Raw genomic sequence first — 25,516 nt, 5'->3', positions numbered from 1 at the left:
AGCAATGTGTAAGGAAGGATAAGGAAAGGAAAGAATAAAGAAAAAAGTATATCATATTTGAGAATGGGCAAATTAACAGAAAGATAAAGAAAAGTTAAAATATATTTTTATATTCGTATAGAGGTTAATGAAAGATAAATTTAAAGGTTGTATAAATAAAAATATTTATAACTCTTAATTTTTTTTTTTTTATCTCTTCTAATATTTTAAATTTGTCTCTTTTAACATCTCAAATTAGGGTGTAAGAAAAATTGAGATTTGAGGGATAAGAGAGAATAATGCTTACACTTACTTACTGTTAACTCATTTCTTTTCAAAGAGAAGTAAAATAATTAATTACCTCACTTTACTTTTATTTACTCTTTCTTCACCCTTGTTCAAATAAAACCTAAAAGTCTGTGTTTGGCAAGAGGGAGCTAGTTCTAGGATGAGGAGATTGACTAGAGGGTGTTGATGGGGTAGAAACTGGAAATAGGGGTGGCAATTTGGATTGATAAGTTGTACTCGTATCATGTTAACATACGACATGAATACGATTAAGATCGATACGAACATAATATGATTAATAAATCATGTTAAAAATTTAAAAACGAACACGATCCTTCTATTATATGGGTTACACGACACAACACCATTAATATTAAATTGTATTAGGCATTTTCAACGCGATATGACTCATTTAACACGAAATAACCCATTTAACATTGTTTGACACGACTTAACCCATTTAACATGCTATACAAGTGGATTCATGGATCATAGTGAATCAAATGAGTTAGTGGGCTATGGTTCAACACGCGATACGAATATTAAATAGTATCATAAACATGTCAAGTCGGGTTAGCGAATTAACCATGACACGATACAATTATAACTATGTCATAAATTGGTAGACACAAACATGAATAAGCCTAACCCAAATCATATATTTTTATATCGTATTCATATTATGTTTACGGGTCATGTCTAAAATTGTCACCCCTAACTAGGAAGGCCAGAGGAGATGCTTGTTCTTTGTTTGGACCTTAATAGGGAAACGAAGAAAAATTAAAGAAGGCAAAAAAAAGAAAAAATGGATTTTGTTTCTGTTTACCTTGAATGAATAGATTATTAAAATATAATATAAATGTAATTTGGTTTTAAAGAAGATAGGAGAAATAATCCTTATACTCTTTTTTTCTATGTTTATATATTATAGAAAATAAAATTATTAAAAATCGAATTTCATTGAAATCTCCACTGAGCTAATTTATAAGTTATAAATAACCATGTTTAGAGAGATTCCCTTCCCCACTAGAGGCGTCTCTGTTTCCTCATTATCAGGCTTCGTTTCTCTTCTTTGATAAAAGTTGTTTTAATTTCTTGTTTGTTTGTTTGTTTTCCTACAGGCCCTTGGTGCTTACTGTTTTTTATACCGTTTGTGAGTATCAGAATGAATGATCCACTTTTAATGAAGGGGAAAAGGTCTATATCCGGCAACCTATTGAAAAGAAGACGGGGATGGAAAAGCTTCACTGAGTCTGGTTGGTAAGTTATGGTCTAATCACTCTTTCAATGCTTACGCACTGATGGATACCATGACAAAATCCTGAAAAGCGTCAAAAGGAGCTGAGGCAAGAATGATAGATACATGGGAATTTATTTTCCTTCCAGTTTTTCTGTGTATGGGATAAACAAAAAGTGCTCTCAATGCAGCCTTGGCATTTTGAGAACCACATTTTCTTGCTCAGAGAAGTTAAGGGCGATGATCAGCCTTCAAATATGAAATTCCACCATGTGCCATTAATTACATATAAATATTAAAATTTATTTATTTAACTTAATTTATTATATACCATTTCAATTACATAAGGAGTTGTCATTTTCTTTTAAATAATCAACATATCACAAAATGGTATTCGTAACTGCCAAATTATTGATAGCTATCAAAATTTCCGTTAGTTTAATTTTCAACTATGATTGAAAAAATATATAAAATATTTAAAAATATTATATTATAATTATTTATTTATATACCTAATTAAATAATTTTATAAGGTAAATTTATTATTATTATTATTAAATTACATGAAATAATTAAATTTTACTATATGTGTACTTAAAATATTCAATATTTAATTTATTTCAAAAAATTATTATTTACATAATTATGTTACTTCAACTTATAATTATGTCTATTTCGACTTAACAACTCCCCAAAACCATACAGATTCTGTTTGCAGATATTCTCCACAGAATGCCAACGCTTAAACTGTTGGCATTCAACCTGCGCAAACACTAAAACACACAATAATGCCTTCTGATGAAGAAATCTTTATCCATGAATATACAAAGCAGGAATATATTCTTAAGAGTCTCATACATGATACTTTTTTTTTATTATATATAAATTATAAATTATTTAATGATTACTATGTTAAGTAATCATTATTATAAAGTAATTTATAATATATATATATGTATATTTTTTTTTTCTATTATAAAATTTTTATTAAAAATTTTGATAAATAAAAGTAATAAAAATAAATTTTAAAATAATTAATAAAAAATTTAAAATATTATATTATTTTATATATTAAAATTACAAAAATATATAAAGTAAAATTATTAATAATTACATGCATTAGCACGAGCAATTCTCTAATTATATAATAAAGCAGTGATTTGATATCCTACATAGAATAGTAATTCAATTATAAATCGACATGTATACGTATATGTTTCAATGAGTGAACATATATAAATAAATAGATCATAAATCTCTATAACCACTTACTTTAAAAAAAAATAATAATAACAATAACATATATTTACTTATGTATTTAATTATCAGTCGTTTGCCTTTTCATGTCATTTGCTAGTATAAAATCATAGTGCTAATATGCAATTTCTCCTTGCAATGGCACATGTCAAGTTGACTATCGGTAATGTCTTTCCCTCTCTATAGGATTATTTTAGTTTTTCCCACTATTTCACCTATACTGTTAGCGATGGTACTCAATATTCACAATCACACTGTCAATTTTATGTTTTATTTGGAAATAATTGCTCCCAACACATAAAATGTATTTTTTTTTTCTTTTAAATTCTAACTCAATTTTGGTAAAAAGCTCCATCCTTCTTTGCGTAATCTGTTGGTCATTTTGGCTGTGACATAATAAGAACCTTTTTACCAATGCTCCCGGAGATGGAGAGTTTTATAACCTTTTTACCAATGCTCCTGGAGATGGAGAGTTTTATATCCTCCATTATTTGCCAATGCGTGGGCACCCTTCCCTTGCAAGTTGGTTTTCAAGGATGAGTTCTACCTAGGTGACCTATCTTCACTAGGGGTGTGCAGTTCCGGTTTGGTTCGGAGATTTCGGTACCGTTTCAGTTTGATTCTTTACTATTTTAGTTCTGGTTCGATTCTTGAAACAATTTTATGTAGTTATTTATTTAAAAAGTCATATTTAAATTAGCATTTAAGTTTTAAATTGGATTATTAATACAAAATATGTTATATAATATACTTTTCAGTTATTTCTAAATTGTGTAATCTTTAACTACAAGATATATATATAATTTATTATTAAATATATTATATAATATAATATTATAAGCATATTATAATATACATTTTAACTATTTATTAATTATGTAATACTTAACTATAAGATACAAACATAATTATGAAATAACATATATATAGTATAATAGTAAATTTATAATTAAGAATTATAAGATAATTTAATGTATTTATAACTAAAATTCTTGAGAAAATATAAAGAAATAATATATATATATATATATATATATATATATATATATATATATATATATATATATATATATATATATATATATATATATATATGAATTCGGTTTCTAGTATGGTTTCGATTCGACTCTGTCAAAAATCAGAACTAAACTAAAGTATTAAAATAATTTCGGTTCGATATCGTTCCTGTCGGTTTAATATGATTTTTCAGTTCGGTTCAGGACTCTCGAGAATCATGCACCAGCAAAGCACGGAAATGTCCCTGTGTGAGGTTTCCTCGTTCCAGAAACATTTCAGTAATGGAAATGGCGAACACGGTGAGGAAACATTTTAGGCCCATTTCTAGAATTTGTGAAAGTTGGACACACTTGTCGGGGGTAGGAAACGTAGGACCAGCAGCTTTGCATGGACGCAGACAACAATATTGAAGAAGAAGGAGGAGGAGGAGGAGGCGACAATGACTCACCAAATCGATGCAGGTGGCTAGATCATCGATGGCGACACAAGAAATGTGAACTGAAATCCCTAAATTTTTTTCCCTTTCTTTTTGTATTATGTTCCATCTATCCTTTTTAGTTCATGAACTATTTTATATGTTGTCTATCTTTTGGTGAAATCCTCTCAAACAAACATATCTTGTGATTCATAAGTGCATACAGTTAAGGAATAGTTTTGCAAATTTATATTATGGATGAGCAATAATAAATTAAGTTCAATAAGGAAGAAGAGGATAATCATTTTTAATAAAAATATATATTATTTTTTTTCTTTTTAATATAGTTAAATTTGAATATTGATTTAGAATATATGTATATATATATATATGGAAAAGTACACTTAAGTACCCTATGATTTACGCGTTTTATTGAAGAGGGCTTGAGGTTTTTTTTTTTTTTTTTTTTTTTTTTTCACATAAGTGCCTGTGGTTTAACACCATTAGTACTTAAGGGACAAAGTGGCTAACACCATTAGTACTTAACAATATTAGATACTTATTAATATGATAGGTATGCACTGACATGGCATCGACATGGCAAATGTGGCACTAATGTGGCATGGCATCAATGCCACGTCAGCGACAAGTCAGTGCTACGTTGGCAATTTTATTATTATTATTATTATTATTATTATTATTATTATTATTATTTTGGAACCTAAGTGCAAAAGATTAAAAGCACATATCCCTTAATTGTCAAAAGCTGAAAGCACATGTCTCTTAAGTGTCAAAAAAAGAAAAGCTTGGGCCCTAAATGCTTAAAATTTGAAAATATATGATACTTAAGTGTACTTTATGCTTTGATTTACAAATAAGTCCTTAAATATTATGATTATTTCTAATCCTTTTTCCTCTATCTCTCCCTCTTTCTCTCCCTTTCAGAAATTAAGAGAGGATATGGAGAGAGATCCAAATAGGAAGAGATAAAGGATGAAAGAGATGGATAGAAGTAGACAAAAATGAAGAGAGAGAGACAAGGATGCAGAGAGACCCAAATAGGAAGAGAGAGAAATGGCGAAATAGATGGATAGAGGGTGAGAGATCTAAATAGGAAGTGAGATGGCAAAAGATATGGACGGAGAGAAACAAAGTGAGAGGGAGAGACAAGGGCCAAGGGATTAAAATAATTATAATATTTAAGGACTTATTTGTCAAAATATAAGGATTTATTTGTAAATCAAAGGTAAAATATACTAAAATATCATGTAATTTCAAACGTTTAACATTCAAGGCCCAAACTTTTCTTGCTTTGGCACTTAAGGAATATGTACTTTCAGTCTTTAGCACTTTAACATGTGCTTTCAATTTTTTGCACTTAAGAGACATGTGATTTTAGCATTTTGCATCTAAAATAAAAAAATAATAAAAATGTTGATGCAGCAATGACTTATCACTGATGTGGCGTTGATGTCATATCACACTAATGCCACGTTTTGCCACATCACCGTTATGTCAGTGTATATCTGCCACATCAGCAAATATTTAATACTGTTAAGTCACTTTGTCTTAAGTGCTAAAGGTGTTAGACCATAAGTCCTTATGTGCAAAAAAGAAAATTTCAAGCCCCTTTTAATAAAAGGCGTAAACCACTGGGTACTTTTCTCTATTTTTTATATTTACGTGTTTCTTCCTCATTTTCGTTTCCTAAATTTTTGAAAATACCATTTCTCCATGTCCGTTTCTGCATTTCTCCGTATTCACATTTCTATTTCTGTGCTACATAGCCGTGCACAACCCTAATCCTCACGTGGTATATAATCTTAGCAATTCGTAGTGCTCAACAATTTAAGGTCCTTACACTTCTTTCACAACGGGACAACTATATGGCATTGTTATATATGTGGCTATAAAAACTTCAGCTCATCCTTTAACAATTCCAACAAATTCTTCAACAGATTAACTAACTACTCATCCTAGACTCTTGCCATAAACACTTTTTCCACCTATTGAAGCTACTAGCAAATGAATAAAAAAAAAAAAAAAACTTATTTATTCGTATATCAGAACACACTTGCTGCTGCTGCTGCAGCATGTATGATCTTTTTTTTTTTTTTTGGAAAATTCCTCCTCCATCTTCTAAATACACAAAAGGTTCAATGTTTCTCTACAAATTGAATTCAATTTACAAAACTGGATGAAGGAAAAGGAAAATAAGAGAGAAACTTATCTTGTAGAATTAACTAGCTTGCTATCATACAGCAGATATGTATATCTCATTTCCTAAAAGGATTTTATAACAGAACTAGTTCCACATCATTAGTAGTAATCAGCAAGAGTCATCTTCAGAAAGGTTACCTAATAAAATATTGCTCATTGCATCTCTCTCAAAATCTTCAACTAGGGGCAACATGAAAAACCCCATTGTATCTCCCTCTTTCAGTGCATTAGTCGAATGTTAACCTTCATTTCCAACTTAGCTCTCTCTTAGAAATAATGAAGATCAGATTTTGGGTAGACGAAGTTATCAGGTGTTCTGGCAGCAATCGAGGATGCACCTGTTCTTCTCTTTCTGAGGCAGCTTGACTGGCAGTTGAAACATTGTTTATTTTAGAATTCACAAAAGGTACAACCTGAAACAGATATTGCTCGACTACAAGAACCAAGAACTTTTAACACCCTAACCCAGACACGCATATCTAGAAATCAAAACTAAGCATATAAATACAAGTTCATTCTGTAAATTACTTGATCATTGCTTGAAGCATCAGCCTCAGCTACCTTCAACCTTTTCACAACGGCCACAGAGCTTGACTTCTCTCCTTGTTCATCATCGACAAAGTTCTGATCTGAAACCTCTGCAGGAAACCTAAGATTTCAGTAAAAAAAAAAAAAGTTGAAGATCAACTCAAAAGCCATAAACAGGAAAAAATCATCAAGCTAGGGAAATACTGCAATAATCACAGTGTCAAAGGTTTTCATGCATCTCAAAACACATGTACTCAAGTGCTCTTTTGTCATGCCTAAAAGGAATTTTAAAGTATCTATGCAGCAAGAAAAACAATCAAAATATTAATTTACTCAACAACCTAGGTTGTGTAACTTTTATCAATAACCTTGTTTCCATAACTGTCATTAGCATTGCATAGCAAAACAATTCTGGATGGATTGACAATCAAACCAAACACTCTAAAAATATAAATTGAGAATTTGAATTCATGAAGAAGGCTAAAAATGAAAAGAAAATAATATATATATATATCTTTAGAAGTGTACGGCATTAATTAGGTGAAAGTTCACACATGCAAGGGTTCCAGCCAAAGATCATGGAAAACAGAGAAATGGTAAAAACCAACTATAATTGTAAACTATACTTTCCACGGAGTCAGGCGAAATCATGAAGCCCAACTAGTAAATATAGACATTTTTAGATTCTTTACCTCGTCAGCCATCATAGAGAATAACACTTCTCTAAACACTATTTTCTCTGTGCAAGCAACAGCACCACAGAGAGAGAGAGAGAGAGAGAGAGAGAGAGAGAGAGAAGGGGCGGATGCAGAGCAAGGACATTTTATTTAGTATATGATAGAGAAATACCAGGCCAGAGGACAAATTTCAGAAGGAATTAGTGATTGCAATCACGTACCACTTGGTTGCTTCTAGAAACAAAAAAAAATGCATGCCAAGGAGAACTTTCCAAGATGTGTAGAGGAACTAATACCTATAGCAATGCTAACTGAATTGTGATGGCATAGACTACATGCAGGGTCTAGCTGTGAGGGTCTTGTGGATCCATAGAAGGCTGGAGAACTCCTTCCTGCACGAACTCTTCCAGTAGAGGGTACACAATGTTCTCGATCATGACATGCTGCTATACACCGCTTTCTTGCAGATGTAAAATGGCTTATCCATGGGTTTTTCTGAATAAATTGAGAATCAGCTGTGCTTTCCAGCAAAGGTTTATTCCTTTTCGAGTTGCTTTTCTTCCAAAAGCCATCTTGTAGAACCATGAACTGAAATATGATCAAGAATAAGAACAAATAAACAACAAATAGACCTCGTAAAGAAGGTGGGAAAATGAATGAAAATGTGAAGGTCCCAATTTTAAGTGTGTGTGTGTATGTGTCTATCTCTCCCTCGTCCTGTCTGTGTTATATTTTTCTTTTTGGAGGCAATGCCAGGGAGTGGGGATGGGAAGAAAAGAAGAAACTTGAGATAATGAGATAAAGTCCCAACCCCGCATTCAGGTACCTGCCTCAATGTGCAGGTAACTGAGGGATCTAGCCCCCTTCCCTCACATCCTCGGAGCATCCACACTAACTGAAAGAGAGCAAAAAAGAAGAGAGAGGGAGAAGGGTAGGGGCGTCCCGGACCTGGTGTGAAGAATTACAGCTATTGGTTGGCAGTGCTTGGGATGAATATGGCCCCCATAATATATTTTGCAAGCAACCACGCGAAGTAATGGATTGGTATAATTGATTAACAAACGATGCTTCTAATGAATCAAGATATAAGCTGTGCTTCTCATCGGTCCACACTGTAGACGGGCCCTTCATTGATAACAAAAAATCAAAACAAGATTAAAAATTTGTCAGCTACTTAAATTACACTCATGAAACGCTAGAAATTCATGATTTTACATTGGATTAATGCAACAACCAAGAAATTAATGAAGTTGCCAGTTCCCAGAGATTCACTGCGGTTTTGGGCAGATATATCTGATATACTCTATCGACAAATATAGATATGCTTAAAAATTTATGATTTGTACTCTAGGAAAATTGTAACAACTTCACCAGTTAGGATGGCAGGTATAGCACTAAAATCTACATAAATGGCATTACAAGACACTAAAGCATTGAACTAATCAAGGAAACGGGAAAGGAAAACATAGATAGAAAAGACGCTATTCCAAGGAGCTGCCCACCAGTAGCAACGAAAAAGATAGAATTCTCCTACTTTCAGCACAATCATCACGGTAAATCCCCAAATGGGATCCATTTTTTAAAAAAAATTAAAAAATAAACTAATGACATTTAAAAAATCAAGCAAAAACATCAACCAAGTAAATGAAAACTAAAATATGTCAATGCTAGAAATTTACTCTGAGATCAAAAGAAAGGAAAAGCAACCGCTAATTAGCAAATTTCATTTCCAAACTGCTAAATTCTGCTGAAGCTAAAGTAAAATAATAATAATAATAATAATAATAATAATAATAATAATAATAATAATAAATTCTTGACGCAAGTTATTGTTAATTTTATATCAATAATAATATAATAAATTATATTTTTGTGTGATTATATTTTTTATGTAATATTATATATTTTTATATAGTATTAATAATTTTTAATTACAATTAATAATATATAATATAATCACGCAAAAATATAATTTATTATATTATTGATATAAAATTAACAATATATATATATATATATATATATATATATAGTTTTAGAAATACGAAGCAACATATGCTAGTGAAATCAGAAAAAAGAATGAATATTTTATATGATCATAGGAGTAGAAACACTGACCATTTTTTTTTTAAGAAAATAAAAAACTCTCGGTTCGTTTTCTGCAATAAGATCTCATCCGGATGCAAAAATTTTGGCGTTAATTTCCAAACAAAGCCTTTGAGAAAAAAAAAATTCCAAACAAAGCAAATTTCAACAAAAATACTGGAAGGGAAACAAAACGATGAGAATTATGAATTTACCTAGATTGAAGACGCATTGTGAAGCGAGAAATCCCTGGAGGTATCACCGGTTAAGGCAGAAGAGTCCGAGGTCGTCCTGGTCAACTCAGCCACGCAATCAACTACCATTGCCTCGTGATCCGGCAACATCGACGGAATTATATTTTGAGCACTGCTAAATAGCTCAATTTGAGTTAGCTCAAATGGTACTAATGTCTGTAGTTTTACTATTATACCCTTAAAAGAAAGAGAGGAAACAGTTTAAAAATGGCTTCAAAGTTTGGAGTTGATGAGGTAGCTCATTTTATGGCTCATGCAAAGGAAAGCGTGCATGCAACAAGCTATTATTGCTTGCAGCCATACACACCATTCAAGAACTGATGATTCGATGAGTGTGTCTATTACATTAATGCATGCACATATGAGCTAACACATGTAGCAATGATGAGCATTCCTTGTTTATGCCGTCCTTAAAATATTTTCATTCTTTGTTTTTCCTTTTAAAGTTGATTCATTCTCTTTGTTTTTTCAATTTTGTAATGACGGGGTTAAATGAGGGAAGGTCATACCGTAGGCAATTGTTTGATGAGATATTTGATTTTAGTGAAGATGATAGTTTGCTCGCTGAAGATGTGGAGGAAGATGAATCAGCTGGTGATCAAGATATGAACAAAGGAGGCATTGGAGCAGTAGCAAACACTAATGCTATTGAAGAAGGTCCTCTGACAGGGATGTTATTTCCTTGTATCAGCACTATGTTCAACTTCTATAAAGAACATGCTAGATTGAAAGGTTTTAGTATTTTTAAAAGACCAGCAGTTAATGTACGGGGTGGATCTCGTAAATATCAAACAATTAGTTGCGATAAAGGAAGGAAAGCAATTGGTGCAAAATCATCAAAAAGTATAAATTGTCCTGCAAAGATTAATGCAATCCTAAGAGAAAATGGAATGTGGCAGATTTGGAACCTTCTATGTCTAGATTGATGGTTGCTCACAGGTCACTGAATATGGATATGAAGAGGAGATTGGAGGCAAACGATATAGCTGGCATAAGACCCGCAAAAAGCATTAGGTTGCTTGAAGTTCAAGCAGGTGGACCAGAAAATTTAAGCTGTTTGTCAAAGGATTGTCGAAACTTCATTGAGCGAAAGAGGAGGCTACGACTTGGTGATGGTGATGCTGAGGCTATACGCAAGTTGTTTGTGAGAATGCAACGAAACGATCCTGAGTTTTTCTATTCATTTGATCTTGATGATGATTCCAGGCTTTCAAATGTTCTATGGGTTCATTCTCGTAGTCGAGCTGCTTACGAGGAATTCAGTGATGTTGTTAGTTTTGACACTACTTACCTTGTTAATCGATACAAGTTGCCATTTGCTACCATTGTTGGAGTAAATCATAATGGGCAATCTATTTTATTAGGATGCGCCTTAATCTCACATAAAGATGCAAACACTTTTAAGTGGTTGTTCAAGACGTGGCTTGAAGCAATGGGAGATGTTCATCCTAATTCTATTCTTATAGATCAATGCGAGAACATGAGGAAAGCCATTAGGGAGGTAATGCCTAATACTAGACACAGATTTTGCTTGTGGCATATATTATGCAAAGTACCTGAGAAGTTTAGGGGTGCTATTGATTATGATAGTGCATGCCTTGAGTTTAAAGCTGTAATATATGATAGCTTAACCATTGAGATGTTTGAGAGAAATTGGAATGAGTTTGTGGTGAAGCATGGGTTGGAAAGAAATGAATGGCTTTCCAAATTATATGTTGATAGGGAGTATTGGGTTCCAATTTATCTCAATCACACATTTTGGGCTGGAATGGTTTCGACTCAAAGGAGTGAGAGCATGCATGCATATTTTGATGGGTATGTTAACTCAATGAGCACACTAAAGCAATTTGTGGAGCAGTATCAGATTGCTATGTGTGACAAGATTGAAAAGGAGTTCTATGCTGATTTCAAATCAAAAAACACAGTTGTAAATTGCATATCTGTTTTTGAATGGGAACAATAGTTTTAAAAGGCATTTACTAATTCAATATTCAAGCTCATTCAAGAGGAGATTAAACGAATGTGGTATTGCCATGTCATTTAGCCAACTGAAGAGGGAAGGCGTGAAGCAGATAATGAGCCAGGAATTGAGAGACATAAAATTATGGAGAAATCCATAATCAACAACTGGTTTCGTAGGGGGTTTGTTTATGATGTAGAGTACAAGGAAAATGGCCAATATTTCAGCTGCAATTGCAAGAAATTCGAATCAAAAGGAATACTGTGTTGCCATATCATGAGGTTGATGTCACTCAAAGACATAAAGTTCATCAACGAATGATATTTGTTTAGGCGATGGAGAAAAGATGTTAACCGTGTCCATAGTAAAAAGTTTTTCACGGAGGGTACCCACATATGACAGAGGAATTTGAGAGATATAAGGAGATGGAGAGGTTATTTCAAGAAGCATCCGATTTAGCTTATGATGACAATAAGATCAAATTTGTGAAACAATGGTTGGCTGAATTAAAGCGGGATTTATTGAGCTAGAATGATGGAATGATTGCTCCTACCAGTAATGCACAGGCTACTATTGACACTAACAATGTTGATGAAAATGAAGAAAATGAAAGAGTTATTCTTAATCCACATGTGACTGGCAGTTGTGGACAGCCACGAATAAACAGGCACAGATCAGTAAGGGAAATCACTCAATTAGCAAATTCTGGTAGGAATAGAAACAGTGGAAGGGGCAGGCGTAGAGGTCGACTAAGAAACAATATTAACTCGAATATTGCTGAGCAGGCTTTTTTTTTTTTTTTTAAATCAGTACTAATGTTATTTATTTCATTTTTTTTTAGATATTTCATGTAACTTGTGTCCTTTTACATGTAAAGGTTGGGCCGCATAATAGCCAAACACCAAGTAGCCAAACACAAGGCAATGTTACTGATGTTGTAATTAATCCGATTGTCTGTGGAACTATACCAAGCCATCATAATATTAGGCATTAAGGAACCCATTATACTACTAAGCATTACAATGGAACTGGTTGAGAAATTAGAATAGTATCATCAATGTAATAGCAATTTTTTTAAATTTTATTACAACTTATCTTATGAAATAGCTAGAGTTGCGATTATAACTTATCAAAATTAGTTAGCTAATTTTAGTCTGCTTCTACTTCTTATGTAAGCAAGACATAGCATATTATATAATTTATTATAACTCATGTAAGATTATTTTCCTTGTTAAGTTGAGATTACATTTCTGGATTACAATCATAGCCATGGTCAGACAGTGCTAAACGGCACAAATGTTGTGGCACAAATAGCACAAATGCTTATAAAATGATATAACTATCCTTATTAAAATTTTGAATGGAAGAGATGTGAGGAGATAGAGTATAATTTGAATTTTCATTCTCTCTCTTCTATCTAACAACTACTTGAGTAAATAGGATGAGAGTTCCTATGCTTTTCTTGAGCTACCCACTATAATTAATATTATGTGAGTTCCAATTATCTTTTTGAAAAAGTTTAAAGAAGTATACTATTGATTTATTGAACAAACCCTTATTTGTATCTATCTTCATCTTGTTTCTAAGAAACTCTTTATTGTAAAGCATTGTATCTATCTTCATCACCTTAGTAGATGGGACGATAAAATAAGAAATAAGCCTCAAGCTACAAAATGTCGAGAGGGGGGTGCTAGAGATCAAGCTAGAGTGCTTTCCTCTTACTCAATAGTTAATGCATATACACAATTTCTGTCAATTGGAAGATGAATAGTAGGAACAAATGTTTAGCCTGCTGCTATTTATATATAACATCCTATGTATTGTTATAGGGACTTAATTTTCACAAATGAGGAAAAGCATTCCATCAGAATTTTAATATATTGCAGATATGCAATAACTTGAATTTGAAAAACAAATGCTAGTTTCCTTACAGCAAAGGCTTGGTAACATGCCCAATTCATATACAATAGCAGTCCCCAAGCCAATGAAAACAGTACTGTAATAAAAAAAAAAAAAAATCCAGCTTCCAAATTTAGTAAGGATAAAAATTATGGCAAAACATTCGGCACACATAGAGGATAGCATAGCATATTGTCTCATGAAACATAAACTTAGCATACTATATATATAAGACAACACCAAAAAGGACCCTATCCAAACTGTAGCTACTGCCCAGCCCTTGTAATTTCAGTTTGAAACTCAATCCTATTGTCATCAGCCACTGTCAAAGTGAATTCCACCTCATCATCCTTTCCTAATTGGTTTTCCTGCACAAATGCACGCTATCCTTTTTCAAACCTTGCTTTCTTGAAGACTCCCTCTTGACTAAACTGAGTCACATACTGAACTTGAAATTGTTTACGCACACCAGCTACTTGTATGTGAACGAACCTCCCATTCAAACCAAGAAACGTCTTTGCAAATTCAATTGGAATATTCTAGTAAACAACACAAGATACATTTTATACATGTCAATAACTATTTGAAAAATAATTTACATAATCAATAAAGTTTTCAACATAATTCAAAAAAGGCTAGTTTACCACTTTGTATTTCCAATCAGCGATGTTCATCACATACACAAAGTTTGGCTGAGTAGGAAGGGGTTCCGCTTCAGGATTAGTCTTGTGCTCTATAAAAAACATGGAATTTAATAATAATAAGAGAAAAACAAAGCAAGTTCTTATTATTTTATTGGTTGCATGAAAGAAATAAAAAAAAAATACTCATAATGCAAAAGTTAGCAAATTCACCTATTACATCATCATCATCTGAAGATATTTGAATTGCTTCCGGTAATGGTGGAAATCCATAATCAATCTCAACTCCTTTTGTATCGAACATTAACATCTCAACCTCCTGTGTACTGATGACAGAAAATATGATACAGAACTTCTGTTTCAGCTTGTAGTATTTGATAAGTTCATCAACACCATCTGTAAAATATAAATTCCCATCTTTCTCAGCCACTACAACCGCAACCTGCCATGAATGACCTTCCATACCTTTGACAAAAAGTTTTATGGTATCAAAATTTAAATCGTCCAGCAGATGAGTCACATGATTTGGAATCCTCTGTATACGTAAAAAAAAGGATGAGAAACAGATATTATATCAGCATAAGTAAATTATCACTTATTTCTATTTTATATTGAATAAAGAAAAAAAAATTAGATAAAAGGATACAAAGAGCTTACGATCCTATTAGTGTTGTTCAACAATGAAATAGAACCTATCCTTTTCTCCCATGGTGCTCTGAAGAGAGGATTCTTTCTCTTTCAGTTAAAAAGGAAATATCTCACCATTTTTTATTTTCTCTCTCAATCTCTGTGTTAGGTAGATCTTTGACCGTTTATTAATGTTTGAAGGGAAGATAATGGCAGTCAACAAACCCCCTCAATACTCATCTGGATATTAATTGCCCATTTAATAAACGGAAATGTAGTGGGAATAGTGATATTAAAAAGGAAAAAAAATCTGACACAGGGAAGGTTTGAACCCTTAACCATGCTGGGAAGCATGCTCCAGTGCCAGTCGAGCTATTAGCCCTCATCCAATAATTTCTTCAATGGAAATGACTTTATCTTGTTAAGGTGTGTTTAAAGGGAAAAAAAAAGAATCTGACACAGGGAGGGTTCGAACCCTTAACCATGCTGGGAAGCATGCGCCAATGCTAGTCAGGCTATTAGCCCTCATCCGATAATTTTTTGTATGAAATACACACACACACACACACACACACACACACAAGAGTTATTAAAAAATCAACACATATATTGATTTATATATTTCTATATCCCTCTCTCCACATCTTTATCTCTCTCTCTCTATTTATCTTTATATATATGATAATCTTGATATCTCTGTCTATAACTCTTTTTATTTCTATCATTCTCTAAATATCTTTGACTATCTCCCTCTATATTTAAATTAAAAACAATGATTTAATGATGATAATTGTGGCAATATTGTACACATGGTGATTATAGCAGTGGTGTTGATTTAACTATTGGTGGTCGTATTGGTGATTATTCTAATAGTAGTGAAGTGGTGTTAATAATATAATTCAATCATTTTTTATGATTTATTAGCATTTGATTTTCTTCCCCTATCACAACTGATACAATAATATTTTTGGCCCTTCGAACATGATTTTTTTACAACACTAAAACCTTGCAATATCGCGTGCTCTTGGTAAAGCAATGGCGTCAAGATTTGTTCACCATTTTCCCTCCCAATATTCCTTCCATTCATATGGAGGGTGAGTTAGACAATTTACATCCATTTGTGCCATTTGTGACATTTTTTTTTGTGCCAAAAAGCATTTCCTTTTCATTAATAGAGAGCTACCATATCAATAAAATTAAAAAGGATATTTCATTGTTTTTAACAAAATAACAGACTTAAAGTGCTCAATAATAACCCGAAAAAAAAAAAAAAACCATTGGAACAAGATATCAATGCAAGTTTAAAACAAAATCCATCAAATGAACCATTAAAAGTTGAAAATAGTAACAATTTAAATATGATGACCCATGCGAATGACAGAAATGGAGAAGCTTGATCTGTCCATAACTGATTGGATGAAGGTGCACTCATCGCTTTCTCTAGTCCATAGAATCTAACAAACTGAACCCATCCCTTTGCAATTCTTGCTCTCAGTTTTGGCTTCAATCCATGTCTGGATGTCTCCTCTGTACAAACATACCCAAGTTTAAATGGCATGGGATGATCTAATCTTCGTCTAGGTTTAGGCAGCTTCCATACAATGATTATGGTTCTGTCTCGTCCAATAAATTGCACAGCTTCAAGTGCAGGGATATCCTTTCAAAATAAAGTTGACACTATTAAAAGTAATAAAAAAAAATCCAATTGAAATTGTGTGTACAGAAAATTAATGTACTACAAATGATAGTAAAGCATACCACTTTATATTTCCAATCATAATTCTTACAAACAAATTTAAATGACCATTGAGAAGGATTGACATGGTTCTGTGACACCAAATGATCTACACGGTAGTATAAATAATTTAAACAATTGCGTAACAATTCATTCTCATGAACATCTACATGGCAGTACAAATAATTAAACAATTGCGTAACAATTCATTCTTATGAATAGCATATAATTTGGTAAGAAAAAAAATTGAAATTTCTCACCTGTATCTAGATTTGCATGCATTGTATTTTGATAAACATTGGTTAGCCCTATGTTTTGCTTTTGCATCCTCTTAGGGTAGTAAATCTCTCTACCACCAGAATTGAGTATGACCACTTTAAATTCATATGGAGGATTGAAAGTGAAGATTAATTTGTAGTTCAGTTCTACTTTGTGGCAATCCATGAATTCTGATAATCCCTTGTCAATTATAGATACTCCTAGCCCTGCTTTGACTAGCACTTCCCAGGTTTCATTTGATGGTGTGCGCAAATGAAATGTCACTTGAAATTGGTCCATTCTCTCTCTTAAAAACCTTGACGGGATTAACTTGGAAGAACACAAACACAAAAGAACTTAGATTTGAAAGAGGTACATGAATCATACATAACAGATTATAGATGAAGGTTTCACTTACCATGGATTGGAATTTGATTACATCCTCAGTATATGAACCTCAAATGTGTCTGACATTATTGCTTCAATTGATAAGATAAAGATTTGAGAGAGGAGGGTATGATACTTGTTTGTCAGCTAACAACTACTGATAGATATGTGAATCAGATGTGTTTTAGGGTGGTAGATATGTTTTAGGGTGATACTTGAATGATGAGCATGGGAAAGGGATGAGCATGCCATTGAAAATTGGAGATGTCAATTACTTTTGACGGCTCAAAGATCTTTATTGTTCAAAGAGATATGTCCAACATTGTCATTGGAAATATGTCCAACATTGTCATTGGAAATATGTAATGGAATTAATAACCCCTTCATATTGAATATGCATGGCTCCACACTAAGTAAATGTTGGCGTTAAGGACAATTTTTTTTTTGAATCAATGTGGGTCGGTTTGGTTTCTGAAAAAAAAACTAGTGTTCATTTCAGATCGAACCAATACACATAAATTCGAATGCTCCACCCAATTATGCATTTAATTATGTCATTTTTTTAATTAAATGTTAATATTACGTTTGTAAAAAATTACTTTTATATAAATTTGAAATTTAAAGTTAAGTAATTACCATATTAAATTTTATATTAATTTTTATAATAATAAATCTATATATTAAAGTATAGTAGTAGTGGTGGAGTTATATGCTATAAGTTATATAACATGCTATGTTATACTATTTTAAGTAAAGTTATATTATATAAAATTGAAATATAAATTTAAGTAAAATAAATAGAATATTAAAATTGATATTAATTTTCACAATAATAAGTCATGGCATTAAAGTAAATAACATATTAAATTTGATTTTAAGATTGATAGCGGTGGTGTAATGGTGGTGGTGGTAGGGGTGGTGGTGATGGTAGTGGTGCTGGTGGAGTGGTGATGGTACTGGTGTTGGTGGAGTGGTGATGTTGGAGTGGTGGTGGTGTCATAGTGGTGGCAGTGGTGGTGGGTAGTGGGGGTGGTGGTGGCGATGAAGTAGTGGGGGTGGTGATAGGGTGTTGGTGGTGGTGGTGGTGTTGGTGGAGGTGGTAGTGATAGGGTGATGGTGGTGGTGGAGTGGTGGGGGTAGTGGTGGTGGTGGTGGAGTGGTGGGGGTTGGAGGTAGTGCTGGTGGTAGTGGAGTGATAGTGGAAGTGGTGGAGTGGTGGTGGTTGAAATTATTTAATATTTTTTAATTTTAAAAATTATTTATTACTATATATTATTAATTTTGTAAAATTTATATTTTTTTATTATGTAAATACAAACTTGGCAAATCACCACCGTTGCTAATGCCGCCACTCCACCATCACACCACTACTCCATCACCATCAACACCATTGCTACCATTATCACTCCACCACTACCACCACTATCACTCCACCGCCACTACCACTCCATCACCACCACCACCACCATTACTCCACCACCACCACCACCATTATCACCTCACCACCGCCACCACACCATCACTATTACTCCACCGTCGCCACTATTACTCCACTGCCACCACCACCACCACCACCACTATCACTCCACTACCGCCACCACCACCAGCACTCCATCACCACCACCACTATCATTCTACCACCAACACCACCACTACTACTATCACTCTACCACCACTCCATCAGCACCACTAGCACCACCTCTGTTGCCACCACTATCACACTACCACCACTAGTACTATCACTCCACCACCACCACGGCCACCACCACCACGACTCCATAACCACCACCATTATCATTCTACCACTAACACCACCACTACCACTATCACTCCACCACCACTCTATCACCACCACCACCACCACCACCACCACCACCTTTGTTGCCACCACTATCACACTACCACCACCACCACTATCACTCCACCACTGCCGCCACCACCACCACGACTCCATCACCACCACCATTATCATTCTACCACCAACACCACCACTGCCACAATCACTCCACCACCACTGCCACAATCACTCCACCACCACTCCATCACCACCACCACCACCCTATCACCACCACCACCACCTCTGTCACCACTATTACTCCTCCACCACCACCACTCCATCTCCATCACCACAACTACTACCATCACTATCACTCTACCACCACCACCACCACTATCGCTCTACCACCACCATCACTACCACTACCACTATCATTCCACTACCACCACCACCACTACCACTATCACACCACCACCACTATCACTCTACCACCACCACCACCATTACCACTCTACCACCACCACCACCACTATCACTCTACCACTACCACCACCACTACTACTATCACTCTACCACCACTCCATCACCACCACCACCACTACCTCTGTTGCCACCACTATCACACTACCACCACCAACAATATCACTCCACCACTGTCACCACCACCACTACTCCATCACCACCACCATTATCATTCTACCACCAAAACCACCACTACCACTATCACTCCACCACCACCACCTCTGTCACCACTATTACTCCACCACCACCACTCCATCTCCATCACCACAACTACTACCATCACTATCACTCCACCACCACCACCACCACTACCACCACTATCGCTTTACCACCACCATCACTGCCACTACCACTATCATTCCACTACCACCACCACGACTACCACTATCACACCGCCACCACCACCACCACCACCACCACTACCACTCTACCACCACCACCACCACCACTACTTCTATCACTCTACCACCACTCCATCACCACCACCACCACCACTCCATCACCACCACCACCACCACCTCTGTTGCCACCACTATCATACTACCACCACCACCACTATCACTCTACCACTGCCACCACCACTACTATCGCTCCACCACTACCACCACCACTACGACTCCATCACCACCACCATTATCATTCTACCACCAACACCACTCCATCACCACCACCACCACCACCACCTCTGTCACCACTATTACTCCACCACCACCACTCCATCTCCATCACCACAACTACTACCATCACTATCACTCCACCACCACGACCACCACTATCGCTCTACCACCACCATCACCACCATTACCACTATCATTCCACTACCACCACCACCACTACCACTATCACATCACCACTATCACTCTACCATCACGACCACCACCACCACCACCACCACTCTACCACCACCACCACCACCACCACCACCACCACTATCACTCTACCACTACCACCACCACTACTTCTATCACTCTACCACCACTCCATCACCACCACCACCACCTCTGTTGCCACCACTATCACACGACCACCACCACCACTATCACTCAACCACCGCTACCACCACCACCATCACTCCACCACTGCCACCACCACCACGACTCCATCACCACCACCATTATCATTCTACCACCAACACCACCACTACCACTATCACTCCATCACAACCCTATCACCACCACCACCACCTTTGTCACCACTATAACACCCCGAACCTCTGAGTTATGAATAGTACCATTTTTAGTCCGTGACTAGTACTATTCAAAGACACCTTAAGGACCAAAAATAAATAGAAAATTAATTGAGATAGACACAATAAAAATTCAACTGACCCAAAAATATAAGGATTCACCAGGTATATTGTAAAAGAGGGATTATAACCTGATAAGGGGCATTTTGGTCAATTCACTTTAAGAGTTGATTTTTTTGACCAAAAGGTCAATTTAATTAAATAAAAATAAATTATTGAATTATGAAGAAATATTGAGAAAAATTTAGTGTAAATATAAAAAGAAAAGAAAGGAAATAAAATTGTAAGTTTTATGACATTTTTGACATAATTAAAATTTTTAATTGAAATAAACTAATTTTGGGAATAAATATATATAAAAGATAAGACAAATTAAAAATCCATTTCTTCCCTTTCTTTCCCATTTAGTTACCACCCACTCTCTCTCCTTCTCTCTTTCTTTCTTTCTTTTTCTTCCTTCTTTCTCCATTGACACCCATTCTCAAAACTCAATTCCTTGCTTTTCCTCCATGGGTTTTCCATCTAATTGGTAGAGAACATCAAATTAATTTTTCATTTAGAGATTAAAAGCAAGGGGAAACAAGATATTAGAAGAGGAATAAGATTTGGAAGAGATTGGAAGTAGAAAAAATCATCAAGTGAGGTAAGCTCTCTCTTTAATGCTTGATTAACTAAATATGCTTACAATCAAGTTTGGGTGTGATGAATTTACATGAGAAAGCATGAAATTTTATAAGAAAATGAAAGAAAATATGCATGGAATCTAAACTAGGGTTTTGGCCAAATTGGAGAAAAGTTAGGGTTTGATGTCTTTGAATGAAATTGGTGATGAGATTAAGCTTAGTTGAAGTAGTATACATGATTGGGGCAAAGAAATTCCATGAAATGTGTATAAATTTAATTAAGGGAGATTAGGGCTCATGGGAAAATTGGAGCTTTGGTGCTAGAGAGTGAAATTAGAGTGTGTAGTGTTAAATTATGATCATTTAAGGTTTATTTAGTTTGAATTGACATTGGGTTGATGAATGGAGGTAATGAAATAGTAGGATTAGAGAAAATTGCAAACTTTGATGTTTGAAAATTGTGGGGTTTGTGCTAGGAAGTGTCATTGATGTGTCAATGCTAAATTATAGTCATTTAGGGTGAATTAAATATGAATTGAGGTTGGTTAGTGGGAATAATTGAAGAAATGAAAAAATTGAACCTAGGGCAGAATTTGCACACTAAGTTCAGTGTGTTTGACAGCCCATAAATTGAGCTACACAACTCTAATTGGTGTGAAACCAATTGGCAATGAAACTTAAGACATAGGGCTAGAATTTTCATGAAGAGACCTAACCTAGAAACTTCCCAGAAATTACCTAAAACTTGGCTTGAACTTGGAGACAGAAATCTAGAATCTGCAGAATTTGATCATATGAACAGTAAATTTTGCATGGCCATAACTCTCTCTAGAAAACTCCGATTTAGGCGATTCTTAAACTGATGGAAACCTAAGACATAGTAGAACATTTCGTATGAAGAACATTAGACCAAATTATGGACTTAACTTGATCAAATTGTTAAACGAAGTTGGATTGATAAATTTGCCAGAACTTAATCTGTAGGATGAATAGTAACATAAACAGTAACTGTGTTTTGATCATAACTTGAGCTACACAGCTCCGAATTAGGCATTTTAAAAAGGAAAATAAAGTTATGACCTAAATGAACAATTTTCATGAAGAATACCTCACCAAATTATGATCGAAACTAGGTAAAAATTGGGTTCAAAGATTGGGGCACCAAGCTGTTTCAAAACCAAAATATTCTAAAATTTTCAAAGCTAACTTGGGATGCATTAGACATGCAAATAATGAGTTCTTGGAAGCAATTGAGATTGGCATTGAGGTATTCTATTTGTGTATTTTCAGTAGAAAAAGAAGTTGGAACAGACAAGGAGAAGTAGGTAACAAGGAAGGAGAATTGTTGAAGGCTTGTGCACAACTAACCTTTTTCTTTGTTTTAACTTTGTAAATTGATTTGAATGAGTTTATTTGAATGAGTTTGATTTGAAATGAGTTCATTTTGAATGAGATATGGTTTTTCTTTTGTATTTAAGAAATTTGTGTGTTGCCACCCCTTTTATGGGTTTTATGATGATTTGAATATGTTATTGTTTTGCAAACGTGATTATTAATTTAGAAACTCTTGAAAGTTGTTTTGAAACCACAGTTAGCTTAACAGTCCCTTCGGAACTACCTTGTAGTAACGGCTACTTGGGTTTTGATAATTAATATGATTATGTCTCCCATTAATAATGGTTAGTGGGGTAAGACTACATGAGTACTCATTAGCTAGCTAGCCCTTCCCTCATTAATAATGGTTAGTGAGGTTGAGATTGCTTTGTCATGGTGTACAACAAGGCACTGATCGTGAAATTTTGTGTCATAGCCTGAACTGTGTGTTAATGTTGGCAACACTAATGCTTTGTAAATTGTGATTAATGAAGTGTGATTTCTCATTTGAAATGTTATTCCAATAAATGGCCTTTATGGACTTAGAACTATTGTGAAGTTTTCATGCTTAAGAAAAATGTGATTTATTATGCTTTGACAAATTGTGTTTTACCTTAAGTTTTAAAGTTATTAGTTGTGCACCACTGAGTGATATACTTAGCGATAGCTTCTTTATGCTGTCCCAGGTAAGGGAAAAGAGAAGGCTACTAAGTGAGAGACTTGGAAACAGCATTTTGGTATTGATTGTGGGTATTTACATTAGGTATACCCTTGTGATTCCTATAGATGTATTTTATACCTATATGTATGGATGTACGAACATTGAGCAGTTTGTATTAAAAAGCACTGCATTACTAGAGTATTTTGAGTTTGTAACTATTTTTATTGTATTTTGAAGCTTATGGAAATGTAACTTTTGCAATATTTAGTCTATCATTATTTCCAATGAATGTTTACATTGAATTTTAACTATTCCCATGCAGTTTTTCGTAAAAGAATTAATAAGATCAAAAGATATAATTTGTTTAAAATCCCTTGTAGCATAACTAATGGGTTATCGGTAGGTGTAGTTCGGTAATTCATTAGGTATGCTACGGGAACATGCCATGCATTACAAGGGATAAGGTGTGACGTGTTTTAGTGGTATCAGAGCTTTGGTTTTTATACAAGTTTTGAAATTGCATGTTTGAAAAATTTTGATAAGTACAAATGCTCAACTGTCATTAATTGATACATATGGTGCATTACATCATAAATATGGACTAATTGAGGAAAATGGATTATGATGTGCTAGTGGCTAGTCCCTTAGGGCAAGAGGTTAGGGTGAACAAATTGTATAAGGATTGTCCTTTGATGATCCAAGGACATACATTCCTGTCAGACTTAATTAACATGCCCTTCCGAGATTATGATATCATCTTGGGCATGGATTGGTTAGCTAGGCATCACGCCATAATCAACTGTAGACTGAAGACAGTCACTTTTGGTCTTCTCGAGTATGCAGACGTAGTGATACACGGGGCGAGGCAGTTATTGCCATCCAACATCATTTCAGCTACACTTGCTAGAAAGATGAGTAGAAATGGATATGAAGCTTATCTAGCTCATGTGATAGACACCCAGGTAGGGAGTCCAGATATTAAAGATATTCCTACGGTATGGGGTTTTTCAGATGTCTTTCCGGAAGAATTGCCAGGATTACCTCCGGAAAGAGAGGTGCAGTTTGAAATTGAGACTATGCCTGGTGTGGAGCCAATCTCCATCACTCCTTATAGGATGGAACCTGCTGAGTTGAAAGAGTTGAAGGTGCAATTGCAAGAATTGTTAGATAAGGGTTTCATCCACCCTAACGTGTCACGTTGGGAAGCACCAGTATTATTTGTGAAGAAGAAGGACGATACTCTCCGCCTATGCATAAACTACAGACAGTTGAATAAGGTGACCGTAAATAATAGATATCCTCTACCACGGATCGATGATTTGTTTGATCAGTTGAAGGATGCAACTGTATTCTCCAAAATTGACCTGAGATCGGGCTACTACCAATTGAGGGTGCAGGAGAAAAGTATTCCTAAAACTGCCTTTAAGACTCGGTATGGCCACTATGAGTTCTTGGTAATGCCATTCGGGTTGACTAATGCTCCAACTGCTTTTATGGGCCTAATGAACACTATCTTCAGGCCATATTTAGACCAGTTTATTGTGGTGTTCATTGATGATATTTTGGTGTACTCAAAGAATGCAGAGGAACATGACAAGCACTTGAGGATAGTATTGCAGACTTTAAGGGAGAAGCAGTTGTATGCCAAACTGTCGAAATGTGAGTTTTGGCTAAAAGAGATTTCATTTTTGGGGCATATTGTATCTGCAAAAGGTATCCAGGTGGATCCTAACAAAGTTGAAGCCATTCTTTATTGGAAGCCACCTAAAAATGTCACGAAAGTTTGGAGTTTCCTTGGTTTGGCCGGGTATTACCGAAGGTTTGTGAAGGGATTCTCCATGCTAGCATC

At 34.7% G+C, this 25,516-nt stretch overlaps 2 protein-coding genes and 1 pseudogene across 2 annotated transcripts; 1 reads left to right on the top strand and 2 right to left on the bottom strand.

The window, feature by feature from the left end:
* Positions 1–6,680: 6,680 nt before the first annotated feature.
* LOC131182119 (cold-regulated protein 27-like) lies at positions 6,681–10,349 on the bottom strand (annotated as a pseudogene).
* An 87-nt stretch (positions 10,350–10,436) lies between these two features.
* LOC131182118 (protein FAR-RED IMPAIRED RESPONSE 1-like) lies at positions 10,437–11,920 on the top strand. The gene is made up of 2 exons (XM_058150763.1): positions 10,437–10,800; positions 10,857–11,920. The coding sequence occupies exons 1-2, from the start codon at positions 10,437–10,439 to the stop codon at positions 11,918–11,920; spliced, it is 1,428 nt and encodes a 475-aa protein (XP_058006746.1).
* A 7,512-nt stretch (positions 11,921–19,432) lies between these two features.
* Positions 19,433–20,507, bottom strand: LOC131182117 (uncharacterized). Its single transcript, XM_058150762.1, has 3 exons — positions 20,416–20,507; positions 19,960–20,086; positions 19,433–19,642 (listed from the first exon to the last, which is right to left on the bottom strand). Exons 1-3 carry the CDS (start codon positions 20,505–20,507, stop codon positions 19,433–19,435), a joined length of 429 nt encoding a protein of 142 aa, XP_058006745.1.
* Between the last annotated feature and the right edge of the window lie 5,009 nt (positions 20,508–25,516).

Source organism: Hevea brasiliensis, chromosome 8 (assembly GCF_030052815.1).
Source record: "Hevea brasiliensis isolate MT/VB/25A 57/8 chromosome 8, ASM3005281v1, whole genome shotgun sequence".
Lineage (NCBI taxonomy): Eukaryota > Viridiplantae > Streptophyta > Magnoliopsida > Malpighiales > Euphorbiaceae > Hevea > Hevea brasiliensis.
The sequence above is the reverse complement of the archived record's forward strand: the minus strand, read 5'-3'. Positions and strand labels throughout refer to the sequence as shown.

Excerpts from the sequence above, each read along its gene's own strand:
- LOC131182117 (XM_058150762.1), bottom strand. The coding sequence starts at position 20,507 with ATGGTAGTAGTTGTGGTGATGGAGATGGAGTGGTGGTGGTGGAGTAAT. Across the intron at positions 20,087-20,415 it reads GGTGGTGGTGATGGAGTGGT|CGATAGTGGTGGTAGTGGTG; the intron begins GTTGGTGGTAGA and ends GTGGTGGTAAAG. Across the intron at positions 19,643-19,959 it reads GTGGTGGTGGAGTGATAGTG|AGCGATAGTGGTGGTGGTGG; the intron begins GTAGTGGTGGTT and ends TGGTGGTGGTAG.
- LOC131182118 (XM_058150763.1), top strand. The coding sequence starts at position 10,437 with ATGACGGGGTTAAATGAGGGAAGGTCATACCGTAGGCAATTGTTTGAT. Across the intron at positions 10,801-10,856 it reads TGGTGCAAAATCATCAAAAA|ATTTGGAACCTTCTATGTCT; the intron begins GTATAAATTGTC and ends GGAATGTGGCAG.